The sequence below is a fragment of the Eurosta solidaginis genome, chromosome 2 (assembly GCF_040869045.1).
Source record: "Eurosta solidaginis isolate ZX-2024a chromosome 2, ASM4086904v1, whole genome shotgun sequence".
Taxonomy (NCBI): domain Eukaryota; kingdom Metazoa; phylum Arthropoda; class Insecta; order Diptera; family Tephritidae; genus Eurosta; species Eurosta solidaginis.
In genome coordinates this window covers 37,411,374-37,433,167 of record NC_090320.1, presented here as the reverse complement: position 1 = coordinate 37,433,167, position 21,794 = coordinate 37,411,374, and the positions used below count along the sequence as shown (strand labels likewise).

General features: G+C 38.8%; 1 protein-coding gene across 1 annotated transcript in view; it reads left to right on the top strand.

The window, feature by feature from the left end:
- The window catches only part of LOC137241492 (zinc finger protein 208-like), a 184,129-nt gene extending 164,884 nt beyond the window's left edge, over positions 1–19,245 (top strand). Inside the window, exons 13-14 of the mRNA XM_067769097.1 lie at positions 5,235–5,584; positions 19,012–19,245. Coding sequence (XP_067625198.1) covers positions 5,235–5,584; positions 19,012–19,144 — 483 coding nt within the window. The 3' untranslated portion in view covers positions 19,145–19,245. The remainder of the gene's footprint in view (positions 1–5,234; positions 5,585–19,011) is intronic.
- The last annotated feature ends 2,549 nt before the right edge of the window (positions 19,246–21,794 follow it).

Sequence of the window (21,794 nt, the reverse complement as noted above, 5' to 3'; positions counted from 1 at the left end):
AACGCCTTGAAAACCCACAACGTCTACCACACTACTTAACACAGGAGCGATAAATAAATACCCTTTAAGACAATATACACTTAGCTTACATACCAATATGTTTAATTGCAGGGAACAAGGGTCTCAGTAACAAAATATAGTTTATAAATTTATTTGTAAACTATGATGATAATAATAATAATATTTGCAAAAGAAGTTTTGAAAATTTTCATGTGGTTGTTGTAATTTTGATGATTTTGTGGTGCCCACAAAAAAAATTCTGAACATAAGTGTTTTCCGCGGATATAGTTTTGGTCTCCAAACCGGTGTTGAACCCACCCAATGTAATTTTTTATAAGCGCGGCCAAAAATACTATTGATCCCACCCTCGGTCTCGGAGCACTCTGGGTCATTTTTCGGTTTTTCGTTTTCGTTTCGCCTTCAGATTATTGTTGTCGAGGTCAATATGAGTCTTTTGACACCTCTCTGTATTTTTGGACGCGTATTTCCGGTGTAATGCTGTCGTATAGAATTACATATGTTTTTGCGTTCTAACAATTATATTGTGATATTTTATACAAAACGGAATTTTTTATTGGTGGAAATAACCAGAAAATAAGAAATCTCAACGGTGAACCGCATTCCAGAATTTTCAATTCAAGAATTGTATTGTGGTTTCCCGCAAAAGGAAGAATCAGGCCACGATCCTCTTCTGAGGAATTTTCTTCAACAAATTGTTTAGAAATATATCAGCGTCTGCGCGACGAGAAGAAAAACCCGACTCACCGCCAAGGTGTACGAAAGAGATACATATCTACTAATAATAACAATTTGGTGTATATCTAGCTTTCCATTCAATTCGAAGGCTACTTATCGTGTATTGGTTTTTCTACGAACTGTCTCACCTAAATACATGTTTTGTGCCGAACCAAAAATTTATCTGCTAATTCGGACGAACTTTTGGTGCCAAGGTAATGCCGTGGGACAATCAATACCATTTATACAAATTTTCTTAAATATTTTTGATGGATTGGCCAACACACTGATTGATAGCTCTACACCACGGCGGCAGACTTTGACCGTTCAGCCTGTAAATTCAGCCTCCACGAACTATCATACTCCAACTGGACGATGATGTTTAGCTAAGCTGTGAAGAGCTACAGCGTTTTTGCTGACGTGGGCAAGTTATGGGAAGATCTCCACTGGGTTCGGAGAAGCAGGTGGGGGAAGACTTTGATCTCTCTTGGTGCCCCCTATTGGCGTCAGTTATCGGCGAACAGGGTTACGCAACGACCAGCATCTCCTAAACGGTTAAGCGCCAATTAAAAAATGTATCTTCCAACCGCGGGGAAAAGGACCAAAACAAACCAAAAAATATCTCCAAGATCATTTTTTTCCGCAGTAGCGAGGACACTTGAGACTGGTGATCTCTTATAAAGTGAAGTTTCAACATATGTAAGGGTTAAAGACGTATCAACCAAATGAAGAAGGATGAATGAAAAATCAATAGGGGTGGTCTCCAACATTCGTTCCCTTTGCAAAATAGCACGTGTTGAGGCATCCATTATATTGGGAACTAATTTTTTGCATTATTAATAAAAACCGATTTCAAAACGTTTCGAAATATTTTTTCACTTATTTCATAAGCATTTTATTTTTTTGGTATTAAAAAAAATGAAAATGTCAAACCAACAATTTTTTTGTGTTTACTTTGGTTTGGCATTTCCACAACGTTTAAGGCTGATTTTAAAATTTTTTTAAAAATCAAAAAACCATTATGGCCGCCAAGAAGAGTAAATAGTTTTACCTGGTAATATTTATGCCATGACTTCCATTTACTGGAAAAAAAGGTCTCAAAATCAAATTTCTCCGCAACGATTAAGGCTAAACTTTCAAAACAAAAAATGCTTGAAAGTCCAATTTTTTAGGGGTGTGAGAAAAAAATTATTGTGCGTAACTTAAAAAAAAAAATGATTTTGCATTTTTTACCTTTTTTTCTCATAAAATAAAGTTTAGGATATTGGTGTGATACAATTCATATTATATCGTTACAAATGACCATTTTTGAGCTGTTTTTAATTTTAAAATAAAAACAAAGGACATGTTTTAATTCCAAATCACATTATATTTATATATGTTCAAACAATTTTCAAGAAAAGTAGAAACAAAGTGTATGCCATCGTGTTTTACGGCTTTTAAAGTGAAAATTCTTGTTCTAACCTATACTTTTTTTACAAATTCTTGTTCAGCAACTCAAAATCTATAGTAGGATTGATTTTAAAAATTTTAAAGAAAAATAAACTTTTAGCTAATTTTTGATGACAAAAAACAGTAAAAAAAAAGCAAGATGATTGTTTTTTTAACGGCTTTCAATATTTAGTTTTGAAGTTTTTATCATTATCCGATTTGTATCATATGGCCCATTTACTCCCTAGTGCACCGGGTACCGGAAGAAAAGTTCAAAATTGCGGTATCTTAGTTTTGGTGCCTACAAATAACTAAATTCTTACGAAAAATAAAAACTAGAAAATATGAGGGTTTGGTCAAAGGCTGAGGTATGCTCAAGTCAACCCAGAGTCGGATGGAGGTCCCACTTCCCCCACCTAAATAAATACACAGTAAATTAGTGTTTTGATTTCGAACACACACACACCCGCGGCACTCAGGCTAAAATATCTACAATCTTGAATCCAGGAGAGAGAGAGATTTTCCCTAGGTAGAGTCGCTGAGAATATATTATAATCCAAGGACGACGGCTCTCCACAGAGAGAGATATAGTGCTAGCTAGCGGTGGCTCAGATGGTGAAGACGACGGTGAATGACGGTGGCTCTCGCCAAGGGGTGATAACGGCAGTAGTGATGATCACGCCCGAAGAGAGAGTATTGAATGACGGTATTTCTCACCAAATAGCTGTGACGACGGTGGTGGCTAGATTTCGGGATGGGATGTGCAAGGATCGGGATGGCGATGATGTTGTACCTACGGCGAAGTGTCGATTAGTGAGAGTTTACTAATTGGACTAACTGCAATATATTGGCTCGGGTATTCGGCTAGGGCAGTAGGGGAGTTTGTCCCGCCGCAGGCGTTGGGACGTTCCCCTCTTACCTGAGCCGTATATCCGTGCATTACCCTTCCTCTGAGTAATAGGGGGGGGGGGGTGAGCCCCGTCTTACTCAGAGGAGATGATGACAAAATATTACGGTTGCCAATAGGCCGGGAGGGGAAGTACCATCGGCAGGACCGACCTTGTAACTTTACCCCCGTCGACCCAAAGGGAGTCCCTGCCAGGGTAGTGGGGGAATCCGCCCCGCCACTGACGTTGGGACGGGTTTCCTTCCTACCCGAGAAGGCTACTCGTGCATTACCTTTCCAGTGAGTAATAAGGGGTGTAAATACCGTCTTACTCACCGGAAATGTTGGTAAACCGACAGGGCGTCCGATAGGCAGGGGGGCGTACCATCGGTGCAACCGACCCTGTAACGCACCCTCCTAACCCAAAGGGCACCCCTTGTCGACCGCCAATGGTGGCCGGCAAGCACTTCACTTACCTACGGCGAAGTGTGCCTGGTGTATTCCGACAAATCATTTTATTCATATGCAACTATGAACGCATTGGGAATTATGCTCGCATTGTGGCGCACAGCGCGCCACGAATGAAAATTCCCAAGCATTGTGCGTTCACCATCGCTGGCTTGCCTTGTGCTTGCGCGATGGTTGTTGGGCCAGTATGTATGTATATGTTTGTCGGTACATACAATACTAGGGGTGGGCAGTAAATGGAAAATATAATGTTAGGGGTGGGCGCTAAATGGGAAATAGATATTGTGGCGTAGCATTTGCTACGTTACATGTATGCCATCGTTTTTGGCGGCTTTTAATGTGAAAATTCTTTTTCTAACCTATACTTTTTTTACAAACTCTTGTTCAGCAACTCAAAATCTATAGTAGGATTGATTTTAAAAATTTTAAAGAAAAATAAGCTTTTAGCTAATTTTTGATGACTAAAAAACAGTGAAAAAAAAGCAAGATGATTTTTTTTTTAAACGGCTTTCAATATTTAGTTTTGAAGTTTTAATCATTATCCGATTTGTATCATATCGCCCACTTACTCCCTAGTGCGCCGGGTACGGGAAGAAAAGTTCAAAATTGGGGGCCGTTTTTGTTTAGTTTTAGTGCTCGTAAACACCTAAATTTTACGAAAAAAAGCTTGGATCACTAGACTTTTTGAAGACTAGGCTGAGTGTGAGATCGCCATATCTCTGGCACCGATTACAAACACAAAAAAAAAACACGATTTTGGTAATTTTGTAATAAGGCACCGCTCAAATTATTTTCCATTTTTTAGAGACGCCGGGTACGGGGAAAATAATCAAAATTAGGTGCGGTATCTTAGTTTTGGTGCCTACAAATAACTAAATTCTTACGAAAAATAAAAACTAGAAAATATTAGGCAAAAATCGATTGGAAACCGATTTTGGCTTTGTCTATAGATCCGGTACATTCCGGAATGAGCTCCATTAAGGTATTAGCTCAATAAACTCGGAAACAATATTATATAAACTCGTTGATTCTTCCAAGTTCGGGTTTTTTAACGAAATTCTGACAATATTTCTTGAGATATGTATGTATTGGGTCGGGTCGATTTGTATGGACGAAAGTTAACCGATATCGCGCCATCGATTTTTCGATAAGATTTGGGTCCAGAAAAAAAAGTTCCACTACGCATCCCCAAAAAAATAATTTTCGAACCGGGGAAATTTAATTTTTTTATTACTTTTTTTCGACTTTGATTTTTATGGTTTTTTTTCATAAACTAAAAAAAATTTCATGTGTATACCCTGTCCGACCCAAAAATGTCCGCTAAACCTTTTTTTTTTTTTTTCAAAAAACTGTTATCGCCAAATTTTTTTAGCGGCCATTTTTGGATCGGACAGGGTATACATGAAAATTTTACAATCAAATGAAAATTTTTTTAGTAGGTCATGAAAAAACCCATAAAAATCAAAGTCGAAAAAAGTAAAAAAATTAAATTTCGGAGGCTCGAAAATTATTTTTTTGGGTATGCGTATTGGAACTTTGTTTTCCTGAGCTCAAATCCTATCGAAAAATCGATGGCCCGATATCGGATAGTAAATCGACCCAGTCTAGTATGTATACAGTCTTTAAAGATCATACACAAGATACTGTCACTCAGACGACAATTTCAAATGCAATGATAACAATAATTTGTATTTATATTTGATGTATATTTTAGAGGCATTTGCAAATTCATGGAGACAATTACATTTGTCCTGAATGTGGTAAACAATTGAATACACGTGCTACGCTTAAAAGTCATTTGCTAGTACATTCCGATAAAATGGCCCACAAATGTGACTACTGTGGACGTCTTTTCAAACGTGCTAATACACTTAAAAATCATTTAATTGCACACACAGACCTCAGACCTTACGCATGCGATTTCTGTGATAAGAGGTTTTCAACTGGACCAAGTTGTCGTTTTCACAAAAAGACTATGCATCCGAAGCAATTAGCCGAGCTAGAAGCATCAGGAGCTAAAGCATACACCAAAAATATACCTACCTTGCACGTATTAAAAGCAGTGTAAGTATAAATTTATAAAGTTCGGGGACCGGAACGGTATGGCCTTAAACAAAAAAAAAAAAAAAAACAAGTAAAGGTGTCTAAGTTCGGGAGTAACCGAACGTTATATACTCAGCGTGAGCTTCAATTGTACATTACATTTCAGATAAATTACTTTTCTTACAATATTCCTAGAAATATTTTCTGCTATAAGGAAAATATGTATACACAATTTCATTACGATATGTTAATTTTTCTTCGAGTTATTGCTCCCGAAACATAGAAAATTGCTTAGTCATAAAAGGGGCGGTGCCACACCCATTTTCAAAATTTTTAGTGTTTTCCAATTTAATGTTATAATTCAATTTAGAAAGTAAAATTCTATTGATACAAAGCTCTTTTTCGCTAAGATATAGCTTATTATTTTCGTCTACGACCCTTTCAAAAATTATTTTTATATACAAGTGGGCGTGGTCTTTAACCGATCTCGTCCATTTTTTCTAGAAATATTTCCTGCTATAGCGAAAGTTTGTGTACCCAATTTTATTGCGATCCTTTAATGTTTCTTCGAGTTATGGCTCCCAAAATATAGAAAATTGCTTAGTCATAAAAGGGGCGGTGCCACGCCCATTTTTTAAATTTAAAGTTTTTCCTATTTATTGTTATAAATCCCCTTGGCAAATGAAATATCATTGATATAAAGCTCTTTTTTGCAAAGATATAGCTTATTTTATTCGTCCATGACCCTTTTAAATATCTTTGAAATAAAAGTGGGCGTGGTCCTTAACCGATTTCGTTAATTTTTCTTCAAAGTAGTCCTTATAGTAAAGGCTTGCTTCTTTTTTCACTCGACCCAATATATAAGGCGGCCACCGTGGTGTGATGGTAGCGTGCTCCGCCTATCACACCGTATGCCCTGGGTTCGCACCCCGGGCAAAGCAACATCAAAATTTTAGAAATAAGGTTTTTCAATTAGAAGAAAATTTTTCTAAGCGCGGTCGCCCCTCGGCAGTGTTTGGCAAGCGCTCCGGGTGTATTTCTGCCATGAAAAGCTCTCAGTGAAAACTCATCTGCCTTGCAGATGCCGTTCGGAGTCGGCATAAAACATGTAGGTCCCGTCCGGCCAATTTGTAGGGAAAATTAAGAGGAGCACGACGCAAATTGGAAGAGAAGCTCGGCCTTAGATCTCTTCGGAGGTTATCGCGCCTTACATTTATTTATTTATTTAATATATAAGGTAATTTGATTTTCATACCTGAAAAAAATCCAATAAACATCTAAACATATCATTCTTTCTACGTAAAGGCCGCGCCACAATGTAGTTTTTCATAAAGATACGTTCAACGCAATCTTATGCATTGCAGTAACATCGCCACAATCAACCAAGATATTGCGTTTGTAAATATAAAAGAAATTCAGACTTGGCATTTTAAATTTATTCCGCCTTGCCCATTCACATAAAAAATTTCGCAAAGCACTGTTATAAACATTCTCACTATACAAGAAAAATACTTGTTTACATATTTTGTGTTCTATTCATTTGTTAAATTGCAGTTTTTAACTTTGAAAATTTTTAGAAAAGAACCACCAAGTGGGAAAAATAGTTTCACTTGCAAAGTATGCAATCACCCTTAGCCAAATCAAATGTCAAATTCTTCTAATGCTTTGATTGTAACTAAAGTTGGAAGATGGCTACGTTTCCATGTCAGATGGCGCTAGTGTCTCTCGATCTGCCGTTCTCCATTAAAATACGTGCAATCTACTCATAATGCATAAGATTGTGCTAAACGCATCAATATGAAAAACTGCTTATGTGACGGTGCTTTAAAGGCCGGAACACATGACTTTGGATGCAGCATCGTGCGATATATGAGTTGATTGTATGCATTTGCATGGGGAGCGACGTAATAGCCATTTTGGCTATCTTACTCGTAAATAACATAAATAAAGTTTTAAAAAACTAAACAACACGCCATATCACAGAGGTGCGTGTCTCCGCTATGAATCACAACTTCTTTTGTAGCGAGTTATTTAACCACTGCTTTCTTCTCTAATTACCGGTAGATTGGTCTCTTTGGACGCTTAGCCAAGAGAGTTACCAACATACAAGTGAAGATAATATAAGCGTGTTAAAAACGTCAGAATGGAGAACTCATACGCTTCTCATACTCGTGCAAATATGCTCACTTTATTATGGCCCAACGACATTTTGCGTCGTTGGGCGCTAACGTTACGTCATCATCTGACTTTGTCTTTTTTTCTGCGACCATATTGTGCATAGTAATATATATATAACATTAAATTATTATTATTAATTACCGTTAAAGGTTAAAATGAACTTATAAAGTGTTATATTTCTTTACAGTCGATTTTTTTTACTTTTTAGTTAATTTTATTAACCAATAATAAAAGCTTATTTTTAAAAAAGTGTTTTTTTCTTTAATTTTACTTTTTAGTTCGTTTGATTAACAAGTAATAGAAGCTTGTTCTTAGAAAAGCTTTTTTCTTAAATTTAATTTAAATGATTTTTTTTAATATTTAGTAGGGTAAAATATTGTTTAAATTAGTTATGTAATCTTTACTTAGTTATTTGTAACGTTTCTCATCCTATCCATTTCTTTTAATGCATCAATATTATAAGGTTTCTTTCAACTTTGAACAGTCAAGTTCTTCTATTCGAGTGTTAACTAACTTAAAATCATATTTTATTGTGACTTTGTCTATGTCGGGTTCAGTTTACAACTTCTCATTGCAGATCTCTGCTCTGTTCCATCGCCAAAAATCTGTAAAACAAAATCAAGTGCGCAGAAAAATATGCAACAAAAAGTATGCAACATTTAGCGATAACAGCCTTTGTTGCATACACAAACAAAGCGAATTTACCTGCGTTCTTGAGGACTTAAGGGCCCATTACTGATGCTTAGCATAGACTTGACTTGAGCACTGTCACCTACAGTTCTGTTAAATGAACATTGCATGTTACTGATTACTCAAAACTTAGCAACACTTAACTTGACTTAGAAGTCTGTTGAATTTTGATTTTCTATGTGAGTTCTAAGTGACGTTTACATTTTGAGATGCCATTTGTTCGTTTCCATTTCATTTTGTCATACAAATTGACATTTATTGATTATGATGCCAGATTGTATGCGCTAACTGGATTATAATCTTGGCTAAGTTGCCAAGTCAAGTCAAGTTTATGCTAAGTATCAGTAATGGGTCCTTTAGGCTTTTATTCATTTGTGAACACAAATCTTTACCGATACATCTGTTACCGATTAATTTATCGAATTCTCGCAAAGTAATATTGTATTGTCATCGGAGTTATACATGTGTGCAAAATTTCAGCTCAATCGGACACCGGGAAGTGTACCAAATTTAACTTGCAAGATTTGATTACATACAACAGCCCAGTGAAAGTAAATAAAAGCTTATAATAACTCCATCCTCTTGGCAAATACTAGAAGCTTCCTAGGACTTAAGCCATTTGCTGCTTCTATATGTGACAGCTGTATCACTCCTAGTAGCTGAGTCTTAGCCTGGCAAGCTCAGGGCACGAGCGCAGAACGTGTTCGATCGGTTCCTCTTCCAACCCGCACTTCCTACATCTGCTATCCCTGACCAAGCCTAATTTACAGGCATGTGACGCCAGAAGGCAGTGTCCAAGGCAGAATTCCCGTCATGAGTCTATAGTCCTCTCTTTTTAATGATAGAAGCAACTTTGTTAGTCTAAGATTGTAAGACCTACACATAATCTTCGACACTTTATACATCCCCGCGCTTGAACCCACGCCTTTCCCGCTTGGTCGATCATGTGCACCTCTCGCCTTCGCTTAATCTCGTCCAGTCTAATTGGGACGTCTACGGAGCAAGTTTCAAGGGATGCGCCATTTTTAGCTAGTTCATCCGCTTTTTCATTCCCATCTATTCCCATATGCCCTGGGACCCAATATAGATGTATGCTTCTCCCTGTCCCGATTTTCTCCTGCTTACACTCTAACACGCATTTAGATGCTGTGCTATGCGAGATTGATGCCTTAATTGCTACTTGCTATTCTCTTCCAGGGTTTCTACTACTTTGGTTACGGCTAATATTTCCGCTTGGAAAACGCTACAGTAATCCGGCAGCCTATAGGATCTGCTTATTTCCGGATCAGCGCAGTATACCGCAGACCCTACTCCTTCCACTACTTTGGAACCATCTGTGTACACCTGTATCGCCTCGTCCGCCATTTGAGCACCATTGCGTCAACCGTCCACCTCTAATGTGGCCTTAAGATCTCCCTCGAAGCGCAGATAGGGAATCAGGTAGTCTGTTCGTCTTGTGATTGATGACGCTGTACTACTACTGGTCGGCGCTCAAGCTGGCCGAAGCAACGAGTCTGGTTGCACGTGTTAACGCTATGTTCTTTGCTACCAGATCTACAGGTGGAATGTGTAGAATGGCATACAGTGCAGACGTCGGGGTTGTTTTCAGGGCGCCCATAATGCTAAACATTGATAGTGCATGGTTTCTCCTGTAAGGTCATCCCTCCTAACTTAGGCCTAGCCCAATTTGGGACCTTGTACCTCTTTGTAAACAAGAACATATCTGTCTTCTCCGCGTTCACTTTCAACCGGCATTAGATGACCAGGTATGAATATCCCGAAGCGCCCGATCCATCAAAGAGGTAATCGTTGGAAGGCGCTTTCCACTTATGACAATTGCAACGTCATCTGCGTAAGCCGTAAGTTTTACGGGTCCCTCATCCAAACGTCTGAGCAGTTGGTTAATAACCAGCCTCCACAGCAGAGGTGATAACACCCCTCCCTGCGGCGTGCCCTTGTACAATGATTTCGTGGCCTCGTACAATCCCCATTGTGATGTAATCTTCCTGCAATTTAACATGCAGCTGCTCCATCTGCTTAAGGCTGGATGTACTTTAATGTAATTAAGACCATCCATAATCGCCCATTTAGAAAGATTGTTGATAGCCCCGGCAATGTATAAGAAGACTCCTAGAGCATATTCCTTATATTCCAGGGCTATGCATATTACCACCTATTCAATGCGGTACAAGTGATCGATCTTCCCCGCCTTTGGTAGGAAAGCTACACGAGCAGCCCTCCGAGGGTTCGGTACATGATTCAGTCTTATGCACCCATCGAATATTATTTTTAAGCCATTCCACGACCGCCCTACTTGCAACTTGTACCATGGCCGGGAATATACCATCTGGGTCCGGCGGTTTAACCTTAGAAAACGTCTCCACTGCCCATTCGATCTTGGTATCGGTCACCAAGCCCGGCACTATCCGCTCCGTGATCGAAGTGTGAGTGCTGTCTGCTTGGCTCTTCTAAACCATCTCCCGGTGAGAAATGTGTATCGAGAAGCACCTCAAGGGATTCCTCACTATTACGTGACTATTCCCCGTTCTCTTTCTCTATTAGTCCCTGGACTATGTTTCCCCTTGCAAGGACTTATTTCAACCGTGCGGTTTCGCTGGAGCACTATTTCCGTACAAAAACTTTTCCATGAGATTCTCTTCGCCCTGGAAAGATCATCTCGCCCATAAGTTTATTGAAATATTTTTAATTCAAATCTTATTAGTTATTACAGTGTATTAGCTTTGTTACAGTACTGAATAGCTTTAATCTACGCGTTATTGTATTCTCTATAAATACGAGTTCTCCGGCCCCAGCAGACGACATACATCCCCACACCATGATTCCACCACACCGTGTTTAACCGTGGATTGAATATTATTTCGATGCAATGCAGTATTCTGCCTTCTCCAAACCAAAGCACGCCCCACCGACAGGTGAACACAGACATTACTCTCATCCGAAAATACCAACTTGTCCCAAAACACATATTTCTTGTATATATCGCCCGTTTTTTGTGTAAACAGACGTAAAGTTTAATTTTTTCATACAGTTTCATTACAAAAATTAAATTGAAAGACCACTAGGCCGGTATCTTTCCCCTAGGATTGTTATGAATTTCACCAGTTGGCTGTTGTGGGATACCTTAAAATCTTGAAAAATTTTGGATTACATCACGGACGATATGCTCTTTAGCAAATGAAAGTCGCTTGACCTTGTTTATTAATATCCTTTTTCTACAGACTAGGGCCTTGTAAACATAAAAATTTAGCACTATTCGGACAATAAGAGGATTTATATCAAACCCATAGTACTCCTTCACTAATGCTGCAGTTTTAGATGATGGAGTTTTCGGTACTTCTTTTTATTATTTTCACAATCTCCCGGTTTTGCGCGCTGATTGTGCCGAAGGTCGCCCACGATGTGCCTGAACGACCTTTAAATACTTAAATAAAGACCGAAACTTAAATAACTCCTCGAGCTTGATGGCCATAGTGTATAACATATAGCTGAATCAGCTGCGTTGAATAGTGGGCACGCATAGAATACATACAATGAAAGAAAAATACTGGTAAAATCAACCGAAATACGGGTCAATTCAACCGAAATTTCTGTTAATTTTTATCCATCGCAACAAGATGTTGAATCAACTGTGCACAATTCGTTGATTCGTAATTGACCGTTTTAGTAGTCAAATGAACAAAAAAAAAAAAAAAACAAAAAAGTTGTTGCGACAGTTTTGTACGACAGCTTCTCTTCCAATTTGCGTCGTGCTCCTCTTGATTTTCCCTACAAATTGGCCGGACGGGACCTACATGTTTTATGCCGACTCCGAACGGCATCTGCGACGCAGATGAGTTTTCACTGAGAGCTTCTCATTCCAGAAATACACTCGGAGCGCTTGCCAAACACTGCCGAGGGGCGACCCCGCTTAGAAAAATTTTCTTCTAATTGAAAAACCTTTATTTCTAAAATTTTGAGGTTGCTATGCCCGGGGTGCGAACCCAGGGCATACGGTGTGGAAGGCGGAGCACGCTACCATCACACCACGGTGGCACTTATTAACCGAACGTCAATTGGGCTACATCAAATATGCTGGTACGGCACACATTAAACATTATACACTTTATTTTTTTTTTTTTTTATTAAACGCACTTTCACCAAATTTTATATTTGTTGTTAGTGTAGAAATGAGAAAAACTGAATTAAGCATGAAAACAAATACCAGCAGGATGGCCTAGTGGTTAAAGGCTACTGCAGTTTCATTATGTGATTCACAGTTCGAATCCCGGTGAAACCTTTGATAACATTACAAAATTGCCTGATGATGATTACGTTGGCGGTTTTCGAAATGGTTCCATAGCAATATGCCAGTAAATGTTTCATTATTTTCAGTTTCTCTTAGAAAACATAATAATTTAAATTCAATTATTATAAGCAGGTGTTAAGCTCATGAATTCTTAAAGATAAGTATAAACTGAACACAACATTAAACAAACATACATTTATATTTTATAATTTATTTAATGTATAGTTTTGAACTTCGCTTTGCAAATAGAAATAAAATAGTAGTCACAAAACTGATTCTCAATTCTTTCGGTTGCAGCTCAGCTCATTCTCAATTTCTTCTCTCGCATGTAGTTGCCACACTTGATTGTTTCGAACAAAACTTGTATAAATGTTGGACATAACATTTTAAATAGAGAACTTGTAAGTTATAGAAAAGTAAAGAATCAAATCGCAGGAAAGTAATTCACCACTGGAGTAACTTTACATGTAATTCGGCAAGTTTAATTTTCGTAATACTTTAAGTTGAAACGATTCCAAAACAACTCAAACTTTTATGTTGGCGGAAACATCAACATTAAAAAATGGTGTTTTTTATTATCTTATTAAATTCGTTCGCGTGTGTGAAAATTCGTAAAAACTTGAACAAAATATTACTAACTTTGGAAAAATCCTGTTCGCTAAAACAAAACTTTTGCAACAAGAGGGCGCAATTTTGCATTTCGCTTGGAGGAGAAGTTGCAATATTGTACCCGATAAATAGGTGTCCCGGTATCTCATAATTTTTTGCACAGTAAATTCAAAAAAGGGTTTTCGTTTTGTATTGATAACTGAAAAACAAGTTTTTTGTTGTTTTCCCATTTTGTGTGTTTTTCGATTTGGTGGTATTTTTTTTTAAACAAGTGGCACTATCGTCATAAGTACAAAGCAGAGATCGCAGTGAACGAAAAAATTCTCTTTGAAAATTGCTCATGTATTGACTGTTGATCGCTGTTGAAATGACCAGTGAGATCAGTTGTGTTAACAGAAAAATCAGTTAGATTGACCAGGAATCTGTCAATTTTACAGAATTTTATTAACTTAAGAGCGACAATTTCTCTTCTGTTGAAATGACTTAACTAATTTGTTCGTTTGACAAAGAACTCGGTCGAATTAACCGTAATTCGATCAATTTCACCGAATCTCCATTTAGTCAAGAACAACAGAACCGATTTGTTGATTTTACTAGCACCATTTCTTTCAGTGTAGAATTAGTGTAGAGGGTGAAACATAGACACATATTTTAGTTACATCTGCGTATAATGCATATTGAAATTTAGTAGTACAAATTTTATGCGCAGCAATTTCAGAGGTGTATTTAAAATTTGGCGCTTAGCAGTCCATATAAAGTTTAAGCGTAAACGTCTATAGATGTAAATAAAACCCGGCTATTATTAATCATAAATCAAAAATCGTTAAACCTATCGTAACAAAATTCGGCAGAGAGGTTGCCTTTACTATAAGGAATGCTGTAGGGTTCTTATTATTTTTATTTAACTTCGTGTTTAAGTTACTTTGAACTTTGTAATTCTAATATTGTAATGAATCTGCCGCAAATCCTCTTACTTGCAATCCTCTGCTAAGTTCGAATCACTAAACTGTTGAATAAATAACTCCAATATAGAATGATGGAAAAATGGCCTTTATTAAGTACTTCACAATAACACTTATACTTTGCTACTCGCTGGCTTAATAACCAAACTGATTGATAACTCAAATCAAACTTTACTATTGGCCGCCAGATCGCGTGCTTAATCAAACTGATTGATAGCTCAACTCAAACTGAATTCTTCTTACTCGCCTGCCCCGCTTTTATAGTTTACGCTGCATACTTCTAGGCTCTTCCACTTCCAGAACTTACCAACTATATTCGTGTGTGTATAGTTCTCATATAGTTTCTACTTGTTTACAATTGTCTACTTTTTAGCGCTTCTCAGATGTACATATGTGAGTTTGTAGTTTACAGTCTCCCGCACACACATAAGCGTATAAGTAAATTCATCTGTGTGTGACATCTCATCTCTCGCTGCCTTGTATGTAAATGGTGCTCGTCGGAATGTGTACATATGTGTAGACGCAATTATTGATTCGTTTATGTAGATACATAATGATTGAATTATTGATGTGAATTCACGTCACTGCTTAGCATCGGCCTGGAAATGGCAGCCCTCCTTAGTTTTGCTAATATTCGTAACACTGCCCTCCACCTAAGTCTGATCGTCCCGATCAGACAAATCTCCCAACCTAAACGCCGCTAGCATCTCCAAATGTACCACCCTTCTAATCCGTGGTTTCCCAGTGGTTTGTATGCGGTAGATGGTATCACTGATCTTCTTCACAACTTTGTACGGGCCTTCCCAACTGCACCGAAATTGGGCTGGAACACCTTTCCGCCGGTGAGGGTTGTTTAACAGTACCAAATCTCCATTCCGGAAACCTTCCGAATTATTTTCCCTGTCGTACCTGTGTTCCATCTTACTACTCATTATTCTGGATCGTTCTCTCGCACTCTGTTGCTTGGCCAATGAAGAACTACTTTGTAGAGCTTGTGCTTGACGGATTGGCTTCACATACTCAGTATCGTTCCGACGTTTCCCAACAAAAGTGCGCGCTGGCGTGAAACCATCCTTGCATTCTTTCTGAAAAATTCTTTCAGTCATTTTAGTGCGTCCATTAGGGTTTGTTGATGCCGGTCTTTTCCTCGGAGGTACTTTTAATTTCGCTTTATTTGGCACATTCGATCCATCAACCTTTGCTCGATCTACTTTCCTTGACTTTCGTGGTCTCTGTCGAATCTCCTCCACCAGCACTCGCTTACTGCTGAACCCTTTTTCCAAACTGAAGTTAAGTGGCACATCTTGGTTCTCATAATGCATCACCCTTCTCTGCATATCGATCTTGATGTCATGGTCAACCAAGAAATGCACTCCCAATATAACTTCATCAACGATCTCCGCCACAACGAATTTGTGTAGAACCATGACCTTCCCAATTAGGACTTCACATATTACTTATCCCTGGACTTGGTTATATTCGCCTGTGACCGTACGCAACCTCGCCCCAGGTAATGACTTTACTCTCTTGTAGACCAAATCAGATCGAATCAAGGAATGCGATGCGCCCGTATCTACAGTCAGTACACGCTCCTTGCCATCCACATTCCCTCTGACGGTAAGACTGCTTGATTTCCTTCCAATTTGCGACACAGATATCACAGGACATTCAATAACCGGGGCAAGTTTTCGTTCTTTATCTCTTACTCGCTCTTGCTCATCTCCTCCAGCTTTGCGTTTACGGTCACCCACATTGTTGGAACTATTGGAATTGCTACTGCAATGACGTGCAATGTGACCTGGGTTACCGCACTTGAAATATTTCATAACTCCGGCATTTTTCTGTTGTGATCCCTTCAGAGCTTCCAAAATTGTATCTACCCACTCTGGCCTTTCTACTTCCACACGATGAGCTTTGTATGCTGGTTTACTCAATAATGACGCCGTTTCCTGAGTCAATGCATGGGATACCGTTTCAGAAAATGTTTGCTTTGGGTTCGCGTATGTGGCTGGCTTCGTTTCGACGTCCCTTATGTCATTTATAAAGCTCTGAATCTTCACTCTTTCCGTGTATTCCACGGGTGCATCCGCATTTGCAAGATGAGCCAATCTTTCAATGTCCGAAGCAAACTCCTGCAAAGTCTCGTTAGCTTTTTGGTAGCGGTTTTGCAATTCTATTTGAAATATCTGTTTCCTGTGTTCGCTTCCGTATCGCCGTTCTACAGCAGCCATCAATGCGTCATAACTGTTCCGTTCGTACTCTGGAATAGTCTGTAAGATTTCGGCAGCTGGTCCTTTCAATGCTACGAAGAGTGCGGCAACTTTATCTTCCACATTCCAGTTGTTCACTGCTGCGGTCTTCTCAAACTGTAGCTTAAAGACCTGGAAAGGAACAGAACCGTCAAAGGATGGTGTTTTTACCTTTGAATTACTAGTTGAAACTGCTGGGCGATTCAGTTGCAACTGCTCGATACGTGCTCTCAAAGCATCCACCTCGGCCTCGATTTTTTCTTCAAACTGTAAAATTTTTGTATCTTGCGCCTCCAACTTCGAGGAAATACGTCCTTCTTGCTCTTCCAGTTGAGCAGAGATCTGCGATGATATCTGTGCTGAAATTTGAGCCGACATTTCGGATATCCGTGCCTCTTGTGCTTCAATCTTCGCTGTTATACGGTTCTCCTGCGATTCCAGCTGAGATGACATTTGCGACGACATTTCGGATATACGCGTTTCTTGTGCTTCCATCTTCGATGTAATCTGTGTCGACATTTCTGACATACGCGTTTCTTGTGCTTCAATCTTTGATGTTATACGCGTTTCTTGTGCTTCCATCTTTGATGTTATACGTGTCTCTTGAGATTCCATCTGTGATGACATTGTCGATGTTTGAGCAGATATTGCAGCCAATATCATGTTCAGGTCTGTGTTCGCCATTGTCTGCGGTGTTTCTTCCATTTTTGTTATTTCCTCGCCATCAAGATGAAAGTCATACTCTTCCACATCGATTCCTTCTGCTTCCATTGCCTCTCGTAGCCGTGCCTGAAGTTCAAGTTTAACGCCGCTTGTATTCAATCCACGGCTCTCCAACTCCTTCTTTAGTTGCTGGATCTTCAATTCACTGAACTTTGCCATGTCCTTGTTGTCCTCTGGAATTTATTCAACAATTCCTCTTCTGACACCAATTGTAACGAATCTGCCGCAAATCCTCTTACTTGCAATCCTCTGCTAAGTTCGAATCACTAAACTGTTGAATAAATAACTCCAATATTGAATGATGGAAAAATGGCCTTTATTAAGTACTTCACAATAACACTTATACTTTGCTACTCGCTGGCTTAATAACCAAACTGATTGATAACTCAAATGAAACTTTACTATTGGCCGCCAGATCGCGTGCTTAATCAAACTGATTGATAGCTCAACTCAAACTGAATTCTTCTTACTCGCCTGCCCCGCTTTTACAGTTTACGCTGCATACTTCTAGGCTCTTCCACTTCCAGAACTTACCAACTATATTCGTGTGTGTATAGTTCTCATATAGTTTCTACTTGTTTACAATTGTCTACTTTTTAGCGCTTCTCAGATGTACATATGTGAGTTTGTAGTTTACAGTCTCCCGCACACACATAAGCGTATAAGTAAATTCATCTGTGTGTGACATCTCATCTCTCGCTGCCTTGTATGTAAATGTTGCTCGCCGGAATGTGTACATATGTGTAGACGCAATTATTGATTCGTTTATGTAGATACATAATGATTGAATTATTGATGTGAATTCACGTCACTGCTTAGCATCGGCCTGGAAATGGCAGCCCTCCTTAGTTTTGCTAATATTCGTAACAATATGTTTTATCAATATTTTAATTTTCAATTTTGATATTTCAATTATCAAAAATTTTCATGATATAGAATTTGGATTCGATAGAAACGATTTTAAATAAATATAAAAATATATTAATCACCCACGTTACTCATATAACTACAAATGCTTTGAAGAAACATTTATGTAATCTTAAGGACCACGCCCACTTTTTATAAAAGATTTTAAAAGGGTCATGGAGGAAAATAATAAGCTATATCTTAGAAAAAAAGAGCTTTGTATAAATCGAATTTTACTTTCTGAATTGAATTATAACATTAAATTGGAAACTAAAATGTTTGAAAATGGGTGTGTCACCGCCCATTTTATGACTAAGCAATTTTCTATGTTTCGGGAGCCATAACTCGAAGAAGAATTCGTAATGAAATTGTGTACACATATTTTCCTTATAGCAGAAAATATTTCTAGTAAAAATGGACGGGATCGGTTAAAGACCACGGCAACTTAGATAGAAAACAAGTTTAAAAGGGTCGTAGACTAGAATAATAAGCTATAACTTAGCGAAAAATAGTTTTGAATCAATGACATTTCACTTATCAAGTTTTATTGTAAGAGGAAATGGGGAGAGTTTTTTTTTTAACCGGCGGTGCCACGTGTTATGTAAAAAATTAATTTATCTGAAATGAAATGTACAATTGAAACTCACGCTGAGTATATAATGTTCGGTTACACCCGAACTTATCCACCTTTTTCTTGTTTTAAACTATATTTATGTTATTATTATTTTATTATGAAAGCCTTATACCCAGTTACCGATGACGAGCCGATTATTGTGCGGATTGACTTAGTTTGTTGAAAAAAATAAAAATTCACTTTATTTAAAGGTCACAGAGGGGCGAAAACTTAAAACCACTTGCATCCAAACAAACTCGTTTTGTGCATTTCGACAAGGATATACAATCAAGCACTGAGGTTGCAAATCCCGAGCCGCATGTGAAGGTGCCCAGCGCGGAGTAATAAGAAAATATAAGATACTATTATATACAAAGCTACATAAAATACACAAAACCTTATATAAATAAATTAGTTTACTAAACCTAGTATATAAAATAGCGAAACCGAGTTTAAACTCTAGTTGATTTCATTAAGATTTCAATGTCCTAGTTCATGCCCAGATACAAATTGCCGGCAAGAAATTTGGCTGGCCTAAATTTTCTTCCAGCGAGTAAGCCTAAAGGCGACCATATCAGGAAACGCGTAGCATGCAATCGGCCGGCCAATTGCTTTGTAAGTGGTAATGAGCGTTTCGATATCTTTTCCCCAAGTGCTGCCGTCAAGAGATTTGGGAATTTTATTACGGCTCTGGATTTTCGGTACAATTGCGGCTGCATGCTCTCCAAAATATAGATCCTGATCGAACGTCACACCCAAGATTTTAGGGTGTAAGACAGTCGGTAGCGTGGTGCCATCGACGTGGATGTTCAATATGGTCGACATTCGGCGCTTTCATGTTGTAAATAAGGTCTCCGATGATTTGGTCGGTGACAATGTCAGGTTTAGCGGGGCGAAGAAACTGGAGAGATCAGGGAGATGGCCATTATTGTGCAGTCATCGGCGTAGGAAACGATAGTAACTCCTTCTGGTGGTGAAGGTAGCTTTGATATGTAGAACAAAATTGGGGATAGGACACCACCCTGTGGAACCCCTTGTTTAATTCTTCTTGGTTTGGATGTTACGTTCCTGAATTGCGCCGATGCTTGCCGACCAGACAGATAATTTGCGATCCACCTTTTGCGACTTGAAGGAAAGGAGGACCATTCCAAGTCTTTCAGTAATGTGCCGTGGTTGAACGTATCAAAAACTTTTGATGAGTCTAGCGCAACGAGTACTATCCTGTGATGGGGTTTCTGATTTAATCCGCAATTTATCTGCGTGTTAATGGCGTTTAGCGCGATGGTAGTGCTAAGAAGTTTTGGAAAGCCATGCTGATGATTGGCAAGACGCAAATTTGCAGTGAAATGAGGAAGCAGAATGGCTTCAAATGTCTTGGCTACTGGCGATAGGAGATATCAGACGATAGGATTCTCCTACGTTGGCTGGTTTCCCAGGCTTTAATAGCGGAACCAGCCTGGCCATTTTCCATTTTTCCGGAATGACGAAAGTGTACAGGCGGCACGGCTATGCCGTCTGGGCCTACTGCTTTAGATGTTTTGGCATGAACGATGGCATCTTCAACCTCTTTGGCGGTGATGGTAATTGAGGACGCGCTGTGTTCATGCTTGTGTGCGCGTCTGTTGGCCCGCCGTCTGGCTTTGTCAACCGTAGAATACATTACATATTCAGCCCAATTCTAAACGAAAATTCCGTGCGAGTTTTCTCCCTTCTCCCATTCCTCGTATTCTAAATAAAAATTCCTTGTGAGTTTTTTCACTTCTCCCTTTCCTCCTATTCTGAACAATCTTCGAAAAAGCGGAAACCGGTTATGGGAGAAAAGTAGGTATTATGAATGTGAGGGAGAGGGAGATTTCTCTGCCATTTCATAAGAGTTTTTTCACTTGTTAAATTAAAGGGAATGCATCAAAATAGTTAAAGGAAATTGGTTATTTTAAGAAAGAACACTTATTTGTACAAATTTGTGCTAAAAGATGTATTTATATTCTACCACAATATTCTCACTTCTAATACAACAACAACTACAACCACAATATTCTTTATTTTAAGTTGAAAAGTATATCATAAACAACGGTAGAGCCCTTGGTATACAAATTTGATGCAGCCGTCCAGAAATTGCGCAAGGATTTTTTAATAAGGCTTAAATAGATTTTGGCATATGATGAAGGACGAATTCAACTCAACTTGGCCGCCAGAAAATTGCTTTGCTGAATGAAAGCAGGCAACTCCGGCAGATTTGTGTTATGCGGCCGTCTTCTTCTTATGTTCCGCTGTTGATGTTGCTGTGGCACCAATTCATTAATCATTTCAGTGAATACCACATGAAATGCAATAAATACTGTGCAATGTTTATATTTTATTTCTTAATTTCCAACAAATTTGCAACAATAATTAAACTTCTCAATTTTTTAAACAAAATAAGAAATGTGCAACGAAATTTCAATTGACAAAACAGCTGACTTCGAAAATTCGAAATTCCTATTCCCCAATTATTGTTCTCCCTAGGAGAACAGAATTGGAGGAATTTTTCCGCGGGAATAAAAAAATCCACGAGAACAAAATTCCGCGAGAATATTTAGAATTGGTCTGATTGTCGGCAGAAAGCGCTGGCGCATTTTTTCTCAACTTTATCGCCAAAGGTGAGAGAAATGTTGGTCATTGTGCTTAGTCGGGTTCGATAGGGACTTTACGGTGGACCATAGCTTACCTACACCGGCAGAGGTTACAATTCTTTAAGTGCTCCACCCATTTCGTCCGCTTGTGTTCATCCACAAGCAAGCTGATGCGTTGGTTTATATCCCTTATTTGGGGGTCGCTGGGATGTTGTTGTTGTTGTTGTAGAGATTAGTTACTCCCCGAAGGCTTTGGGGAGTGTTATCGATGTGATGGTCCTTTGTCGGATACAGATCCGATACGCTCCGGTAACACAGCACCACTAAGGTGCTGGCCCGACCATCTCGGGAACGATTTATATGGCCACAATAAACCTTCAGGC